Below are 9,057 nucleotides of genomic sequence, written 5' to 3' on the forward strand. Positions count from 1 at the left end.
GTCTGCCCTGGCCTCTCGTCGTGCTGTGATCCCATCACGAGCGGCAGCCCCAACAGCCCTGGTGCTGCCTCCCACCAAGCACCGTCTGGCCGCTCCCTGGTGCAGGCGAAGTGTTTCTAGGGGGATCTGCCTGGTCTGCACGAATGGAGAGCTGGGGGGTTGCGCTTAAGAAACACCGGTCCCCAAACTACCCTGCTCTCCCCCAGACCCTTCTCCCGTCTCTGCTTGCAAGGAGGTCCCTCCAGAGAGACTGCCACCCGTGGGGCGGTGAGGGGACTGGGCGTCACAGTACGTGCTTGTAGCGGGTGGCTACCAGGACACTGGCCTTCAGCCGGGGTGGGACAGGGACATCTCTGCCCTACCTTGTCTCTGAGAGCTGTGGCCTCCCTTTCCAGGAGAGTCTGTAGCTGCAATGGAGAAGAAGCCGCTCTCATCCCCCGCCGCTCCCCGACAGTACAAGAAATTTAACTTTGAAGGTAGGATCTCGCTTCACCTCAGCACCTCGATGTGTGGGGGCGGCTGAGGACTCTGTCCTTGCTCTTTGCACGTGTCCTGCCTCTCCTGGTCATCGAAGGTTTGTCTGGTTAATGAGATACAGAATCTTTCACCCCTGTGATGCCAGTGCAAATCTCATCCCTTAGAGGTGACCCAAGTTAAAAAACACAAAAAGACTCTTCAGTGTTTGAGGGCGTTTCCAGGCCAGGGCTGGATTCCTGGGAGCATTTGCTTTGTCACCTCTGCTTTGGGTTTTACTGATTGTCTGTAGCTCTTGGGAGCCCTCGTGTCAGGGGGGATCCTGTCCAACTTTCCAACAAGGAGACTGGTTTTGTGGCACAGTGTCTGGTTGTCAAAGCCTGTCCTTTAACCAAGAGCAACACCCGTTAAAACCACTAACCGGCTGTAGGAGATTTAGCTGGGCTTTCTTCTCCCCCTTGTCACTGCTTCAAGAGGGGCCAAGCATTAAAACACCCAAATGTTGAGTTATTTTGTTCTAGGAGAAAGCAAATATGGGGAAAACGAACAGAACTGTAGCTATGGAGTGTTTGAAGTTCAGGTAGACTCGGGGTATCCCAGGTCCCTCCAGAATCTGCGTTCACGGCTTGGGGCAGACGCGATCTCCTGTCCCACGTGCGCGCGGTGGGGAGGAGTGTTTGGCTCCGCACAGGGCTGTTCCTCTGAAGAAGGCTGGTTTTGTTTCTTTTGTTCCTGCCCCTATGGGCGAATTCCCAGATTTAGGTGAGCCTTTGGCAGGGCTGTTGCCTGAGGAGCAGCAGGATGCTCCCAAGAAGCCAGCTCCAACAGGCACCAAAAGCGGCTCTGAGAAAAAATCAGAGTGGGGCAAAGACAAAGGTAAGCAGTTGCTTGATGCAGCCTCTGTGTGTGGAACGAATCAGCAGCCTTGATGGATTTGTGAGGTCCACACCGGTGGAATTGAGAGCCACGTTGTCCCCCCTCCTGTTGTGGTCGTGCCTAGAGCCACTTGGTGTGGGGTTAGTTGTGACACAGCTCACCGAGTGCTTGATACTTGCCGCAGGTTACAGGACTGACGTGTCCTTTCTGGGAAAGGCGGCTCAGATCTCGCCTTTGATCTCATTCAGCCGGTCCTACACGTTGCCAAAGGAGAGCAAGTTTTCTGGGTCAGGATTTGGGTGGCTGAGAGCATTACCTGTCCACACCAGACCACAGCTGGGGCACCTCAGGGGTATCCAGCTGCACTGTGGCTGTGTGACAGGCCCTTCTCCCTCTCGCTCCTACAGTAAGGATGCTCATGGGTCTGAGAGCCCCGTAAAATCACCTTGCACCCCGATAAATCCTCTCTGGACACAAGCAGCAGCTGGCGGGCTAGAACAAGGACTAAGGTGCATTGGTGCAGGGGGGCAGGAATTACCTGACCGGAGACTTGCAGAGCTTAAAAAGCTCCTGGGGTTAGCCAGAGCTGGGAGCCCCAGTCAGTGACACCCAGCAGTGATGTGTGGCCACAAAACAGGCAGTAGCTTGTTGCCACTTTGTCACTTGAGATTTGGTCACTGAAAAGAGTTATTTAAAACTGACTTTGTAAATGGTCCTGAGAGATAAGGGCAGGCAGGGCTGCTTTGAGCTCTTGTTAAAAAAAGCCCTGATCAAAGCTCCTGCCGTGTGTGATCCCATCCACAGAGCCATCCCCACCCCAGAGACCCCTGCACACCGTGGCCCCAGTCCGGAGGAGGGCTGAGATCACGTTTGAAGATGACGGTGACAATCTGATAGATGCACTGGGACTTGGCGGTGGCGATGTGTAAGTGGAGAGGAGTAAGGGCGGTGAAGAGGTGGCGAAGGGAGTAAAGAGGGGATGGCTTGTACATTGAGGTGGGGCCGCTATGGTCGGTGGGGGGAGGCTGGAGCTTCTGCCTCTGGGTCCCAGTAAAGGGGCAAGAGCAGCCTCGTTTCTCAGAGAAGAAGCAGAGAAGTGGCAAGGCTGTGTGAGGAGGCACAGCCCTGCCTCTTGGGGAAACCCGTCTGCCACTGTGTCCCCGACAGAGAGGAGCTCCGGCCAGCCCGCTGCAAGCTGGATGAGCTGCTAGGACGAAGCTCTGTGGCCAAAGTCCTGGAAGAGCCGGGCATGGGAGAGCGCAGGGAGCTCACACTCAGTCGGAAGTACCAGGAGCAGCCAGGTGAGCACAGCCAGGGACGCCGAGACGGGCTGCAGAGGAGACAGCGTTGGCTTGGGAGAGCGAGGTGGATTTCTGCTGCCCTCGCAGGGGAAACATCCTTTCTGCAGCAGCGAGCGGGGTTGCTAACGGGCTCTTGGTCAGTGCCAGGAAAGGTGGCTGATGCCGCAGTGGTGGGCGCTGCCCTCGAGGCAGCCTGGGAGCGTCGGCGCAGGGGCCGTAACTCCGTCGCCTTTCGCTGTAGGCTGATTCCCAACAAAGGACCTTTTCCCAGCTACCCCGAGGAGGCAGTTTGCTTGTGGATTTCCAGGGAAGATGTTTCCAGCTGTGTTTTCCCAGAGGCAGCATTCCCAGTGGGAACTGCAGGGGAGGAGGGGGGCTGGTGTCTCTGCAGAAACTCCTCCTCCGGGCGCTGACTCAAGGCTGCTTGTCTGAACAGAGAAGGAAGAGGGTTGGGAGCAGGAGGATTTTGTCTTAGGAGCGTACCAGCCCACGGTGGCCCCCATGCCCAAGGGCCAGCTGTCGAGGAGGCACTCTGTGAGGTATTGTGTCTGCGTGTGTCTGTAGCTCCAGCCCTGCTGCCACTGCAGAGGAGGAGGCAGGATCCCCAGGGCCCTCTCGCAGCCAGGGATGCGACTGCTTCTCCTCGCAGCAGGTTTTCAGCCGAGAAGAGCAGTGAACCGCAACCCGAGCTCCACTCCAAACCTCCTCCAGCCCACCAGAGCCCTGTGCGGCGCAGCAGGGCTGGAGGCAACTGGCTGGGCTTGAAAGATGAGGATTTCCTGGATTCAGAGCCATTGTCTGCAGTGAAGGCCAGTCCTGTGGAGAGCCAGCCTAGCCCTGCTGCAGCCAGGCGGCCCAGCCCCGTCAGCCAGCTTCCAGCTGCAGAGGAGGCAGCGGCTAAACCCAGCCCGCCGGAGGAGGAGGACTGGCTGAGCGCTGCCTTATCTCGCAAGAAAGCCCAGGCACAGGCGAAGGCCCAGGAGAGAGATGGCAAGCCCTCGGAGGCGCCAGGCGGAGGGCTGGACTGCTCCTCTCCTGTCAGGTAAAGGCACAGGCGATGGCCGCAGCGCTCCGGTCTCTGCCGCGGGTAGCTGCTTGGGCAGGACCTCTCAGAAATCCTCGGCTCAGATTTCAGAAATTCGTGTTAAGCACTGCCCTGTCTCGGGGTGGGGTAACAACACAGGGCTCTCTCCCACTGGTCCAGCCCACAGCCCCATCACGCCTCTGGGCTCTCCTTAGAGCTGCACCCAAGATTGCAAACCCTGCATGGGGTCCCATGGTGATTCCTGGATCAGCACAGCCCTGCAGGCTGCCCCCATGCTCCTTGTTCCTGCTTTCATTCCCCTTCACTCCTCCTCGTTCCAGGCAAAGCACCTTCTCCAGCTGAGGTGACATGGCCACAGGTTCAGACTGGTGCTGTTGGAAGGGACTCAGCAGGGAACTGCAGGCACACAGCGTGTGTCGCGGGCAGGGCTGTGTTAGCTGGGGCTGCTGCTTCCAGCGGAAGGGGGTGGCTGCAGCAAGGAGGAACACCCCTGGCAGCGGAGGTTTGGGGGTTTCTCTCCTCCCTCTGCAGCCAAAAGGCTGAATCCTGCCTCATCTGAGTGGGACAGAGGCTTTCACCTGCGAGGCAGGGACTGGTGTTGGAGAAGAGGATCTGACCTTTCCTTGGCTCTCGCACAGAGGGTGTTTTTTGCTTGCAGCCAGCCAGCCGCTTCCCCCCGAGCACCGCAGCAGGCAGCTGTGCTGCAGGACAAGGCAGCGAGCACAGGTGGCTCTGGGTAAGGCTTCCTTCGCCTTGTGGGCATCCTTCAGGGGTGAGATTTCCTGCAGCAAGCAGCAGCTTGAGCGAGACTGGGGAATGGGGAGGGCTGGTAGCGAGCAGCGATCGCTTTGGTCCGGGAGGTAACTGGGAGGGAAGGCAGCTCTGAAAGATCGTTGGGCTCTTGCCTCTTCGATCACAGCAGGACAGCCAAGCTCGAAGCTTACAGAAATGCTGAGCAGGATCGTGTCTGTGCCCACTCCCTGAGCTGTGACACTGCTGTGCCCACACAGGCGGCCGGTCCCCTGGCTCAGCACTGGGAAACAAGCCTCGGCTCACCCACTGGAGGCTGCCAAGGGGGATCCCTCCAGAGACACTGACACTGTGGGTACGTCTCAAGCGGTTGGACAGTTTGGGCAGCACTATGCAGAGAGGGTCCTCCTGCCCTACGATAAAAATCCCCACCGTCGGGAGCCACAGCACTGCCCTTGGCCGTGAGAATGCTGCGCAGGCTTTGAGCAGATGTTGCTGGAGCAGGCTGCAGGGTGCCAGCATCCCTGTTTCGTAGTGCTGTGGCCCCAAATGTACTCTGCAGAGCAGAGTTCCATCATTGTGCCTGGAGTGGGGAAGGGGTGTGGGTGTGCAGAAGTTCATCCGACCCTCTGTCCCCATCATCAGCCAGCAGAGTGGGGCAGGACCCTTCTCACTCTGCCCAGAGACCCCTCACCCTTCTGGGAGGGGATGGTTCCCATTTCCATCTCTGAATCATGGCTGTGTTCGATTTTCAGTCCCCACAGCCTTGATCCCAGGAGAGCAGGAGATGCAAGGCCCTGCCCCGCTCGCTCAGGTAGGTCTGCTGGTCCCAGGTTCCCAAAAGATGCGGCATTGGGGCGGTGATCGCAAGCCCTCCCCTGCCAGCTCCACCTCTGTCGGTGTTCCCTCAGGCGGAGAACTTTCCCTCTGCCTGCACGAACACAGGCTCCCAGAGACGCAGAGTGTTTGGAGAGAGAGCCCTGAGGTGCCCCATGTTGTATTTCTCAGGCCAAAGCACATGTTGGGTGGATGCTTTGTAAATCACGAGTGTTTACAGCCCTGCTTTGCCTGAGCAGCACTTGGGCAGTTCCCCAGGTGCATGTGTGTGTATATATATCTATATGTATGTGTATATATGGTGGTGAAGGTGCTCAGAGATTGTTGCTAGACAACTGAAGGGGAATCGGAGCCTGTCACAGACAGGGCACCTCTTGCTTGGTCTTCGGAGCCTCCGTTTCTCCTCTAGCTTGGCCTCCTCACGCTGCCCTCGTGGCAGGACACACACTATCTCCCAGAGGCCTCGTGGTCCCATCCTTGAGTCAAGAGCCCAGTGTGGATGCGTCTGGGGTAGAGGCTGCTGAGCATCACTGGGGAGAAGGGTCTCAGGCCAGCAGTGGAGTTGAGCTGGAGAAGAGTAGAGGAGTCTGGAGATGGGTCACCATTCCCAGGCTGGGAGGAGATGTTCTCCCCAGGGCTTCACCTCCCTGAGAGCATCCCTGTATCTCCACAGGTTACCGCACCCAGGGCACATCTCCAGGCTGCCCCACAGCTGCAGGTGAGGCATGTGCCTTCCTTTGGGGGCTGATGGCCACACCACAGAGCCACTCATGCTGACAGGCCTTGATCTTCTCTCTCCATTCCCGTAGGCAGAGTCCTCAGCCCTGGGTTTACTGCCTGAGAGGAGGACTCCTGTGGCCCAGCTCTTTGAGGATGCATCAGACTGTAGGGCAGCACTCCTCAGAAGCCAGGCCCGTGTGGCAGAGCTGGAGAGCCAGGTAAGCCCCATCGCCTGCTGGATGGGGGACTACAGGTGACCCAGGGGGAGGAAAAGGAGCCGTGTCTGCTCCAGATAGCATCAAGGGTGACAGGGAAGAGAGAATAAACCTCCCTGTGCAGAGATGCCTACAGCCACCAAGTGCTGCTGTGGGAGCTCTGTTCCCGAGGCAGCACAAGGACCTTCTCCCTGGGCGCCTGGCAGGTCCAGACACTGGAGCTGGAGCAGACACAGCTCAGACTGTTGCTGGAGAGTCGCCAGCAGTGGCACCAGCAGAACCTGGATCTCCTTGAGACCACCCTCAGGTAGCAGGCTCTCCCCTGCTCTCCCCTCCCTGTAGGCTGTCGGGTCCTTGCCTGCAGCCCTGTGCATCTCCCCTGGGGTGGGAGTGCTGAGGTACTTCCCAGCTCCATCCCTGGGGCGAGCAGGCACAAAGACATGTCGATGTGGAGCTGGTGGAGCAGAGAGCAGCCCCACAGGTGAGCCATGGTGGAGTCCACTGTCCCAGGGGTGACAAGGAGGAGAAGCCGGTCCCCTTGCCAGCATGTCCCCCACCAGGGCACTGCACTGGGCAGCAGCAGGAGAGCCCAGGGCTCAGACTCCACAGAGTCTGCATGTTTGCCCATGCACACTGCGGCACTGCTCTGCTCCCCAACCCCACGTGCACTTTGGGTGGAGAGAGCTGGGTACTGCCACGAGAGCAACTCTTCTTCCTCACTGTGACCTCTCCGGGCAGGAGTCAGCTGAAGGTGGTGGAAGAGACCTATGGGCAGCGGGAGGAGAAGCTGCGGCAGGAGAAGGAGCAGCTGGCGGCTCAGCTGCTGTCACAGAGCCAGGACGCAGAGCAGGCGCGGGCAGAGCTGGTGGCACAGCACCAGCAGCGCTTGGCTGCGCTGGAGCAGCAGAACACACTGGAGCTGGAGCGGGTGCGAGAGCTGCAGAGGTGAGAGCGGCCCGAGCGGCGCACATGTGGGGCTGGTACCCCTGGTGTTGGCAAAGGGACCAGGGAATGGTTTGGGGACATGGTGAAGGGAGAGATCAGACTCCAGAAGCATGGGGTCCTGGGCAGCTCAGTGGCTTTTGGAATGGGGAATTACTTTGTAGGTGGACACGGGGAGGTGTGGCTGGAGGCATCGTTTCAGAGTGAATGCGTTGTGTTTTGAAAGATGCTGAGCCCAGTGTTTTATCTCCCCCAACTCCTTACTCAGATCAGAGAGTCCCTGATGTCCACATAGTTTGGTCAGTGAGAAATCAGGTTTTGGTAGAGAAGCCCCAAACGTGGGTCCCAAAGGTGGATGCCTGTCAGTGGGATGCCCCGTGGCAGACACCACACCAGCTCAGCTCCTGGGACCTGCTTCTCAGCCCCATGACCAAGCCGCTTCTATGGTGCCTGTCATGGGGAGCACTGGTCTGTGACAGCCCGTGGTGGGCTCCGTCCCCATGTCCCACAGGCTGTCTGTCCAGGAGATGCGCAAAGACCACGAAGACCAGCTCCAGTGGCTGAAGCGGATGAAAGACCAGGAGATCGATGCGGTGACCAGTGCCACATCACACACCAGGTACTGACAGCCAGCATCATATCCCCACAGGCTGTGGTGTTCCCTGTCCTATGGGAAACCCCCTCAGACCACGGCAACAGGGGCCATCCCCTCTCTCAGCCACTGCCTCCAGGGCTGCTGGCTTGTTCCGTAGCCAGCAGTGCTCCCCTAAGCAGCAGCTCCATCTTCCTGCAGCGCTGCTGTGACCCAGCGAGGTTCGGGGCAGGGCTGCCCGGCATTCGGCTCGCCACACGTCCCCCTCTCCATTGTGGGGAGGTGAAGCGTGTCCCACAGGGGTGATCCCCGCCTTGCTCCTCCACAGGTCCCTGAATAGTGTCATCGAGCAGATGGAGAAGCTCTCCAGCAACATGCATGAACTCTCTCACAAGATAGAGGCCACGCACTGCACCGCCTCCCAGGAGCTAGTCGCGGAGGCGCAGCAGCGGGACAAGTGTCTCAAGGGGACCCCTGCCACTCCTCTGCCCCGAGACAGCTGCAGGCTCCCCCCCAGGGCAGGGGACACCCAGAAAACAGGGAGACATTGCTCTGAGTCAGCCAGAGGCTGGGAGCCAAGGCTGGCAGAGCCTTGCCCTCTTTGGTCACTGGGCAGCTCAGGGTCTCCCCTTTACCAAACAGTGTCCTGGGGATGTGCAGGAGGAGATGAGCACAGACGTACATAGTTTTTCTGTCAGTACAGCATGGCCATGCTGCTCATGGCCCTGCTGCTGCTTCTCCCCAGTGTTCCAGGACAGACTGTCACAGCAGCAGAGCCAGCTCCAGGAGGTGATTGCTGCGATGGAGGCCAGGCTGGGCGAGCAGACTCGGCTGCTGCAGCAGGTGAGCCCATGCTGTGTCCTCTGCCCGGTCAGCTCTCCTGTCTGGGTATGGGGGGGTGTCTAGACCACGGGAGGTTCCTGGCCAGCAGCCTGTGAATGGCATCTGTCTCTCTTCTGCAACGACAGAAGGCGGCAGCGGAGCAATCCACAGCGGAATCGCTCCAGCACCAGCTCTCCCTGGAGCGAGCAGAGCTGGAGAAGGCAAAGGTGAGGCTAGGCAGGCATCTCGAGGTGCTTTTCATAGGTCCGTCAGTGTGACCGGGGCCGCACTGCAGTGCGTGGTGGAGGAAAGAGCTGGGTGCAGGGCTGCAGCATCCCTCCCCTGCCGCCTCAATCCCACAGCCAGCTGCATGGTGCGACCAGCCCTCTGGCCCGTGGATGCAGCAGGCTGCTGCGTGCGTGCAGGAGGCACGCTGCTCCTCGAGGGGCGTGGGGCCAGAGCTCCCCGTGCAGGGTCTCTGGG

At 59.3% G+C, this 9,057-nt stretch overlaps 1 protein-coding gene across 1 annotated transcript in view; it reads left to right on the forward strand.

The window, feature by feature from the left end:
* Positions 1–9,057, forward strand: part of FBF1 (Fas (TNFRSF6) binding factor 1) — a gene marked incomplete at both ends in the record, with an annotated part of 12,668 nt that overhangs the window by 2,006 nt on the left and 1,605 nt on the right. The window contains 17 exon segments of the mRNA XM_010141714.1: positions 396–476; positions 1,231–1,350; positions 2,155–2,306; positions 2,522–2,651; positions 3,088–3,190; positions 3,301–3,693; positions 4,355–4,432; positions 4,707–4,801; positions 5,202–5,260; positions 5,957–6,001; positions 6,093–6,221; positions 6,425–6,525; positions 6,957–7,163; positions 7,672–7,779; positions 8,081–8,218; positions 8,496–8,596; positions 8,713–8,801. Coding sequence (XP_010140016.1) covers positions 396–476; positions 1,231–1,350; positions 2,155–2,306; positions 2,522–2,651; positions 3,088–3,190; positions 3,301–3,693; positions 4,355–4,432; positions 4,707–4,801; positions 5,202–5,260; positions 5,957–6,001; positions 6,093–6,221; positions 6,425–6,525; positions 6,957–7,163; positions 7,672–7,779; positions 8,081–8,218; positions 8,496–8,596; positions 8,713–8,801 — 2,129 coding nt within the window.

Source organism: Buceros rhinoceros, unplaced genomic scaffold (assembly GCF_000710305.1).
Source record: "Buceros rhinoceros silvestris isolate BGI_N320 unplaced genomic scaffold, ASM71030v1 scaffold40458, whole genome shotgun sequence".
NCBI classification, from domain to species: domain Eukaryota; kingdom Metazoa; phylum Chordata; class Aves; order Bucerotiformes; family Bucerotidae; genus Buceros; species Buceros rhinoceros.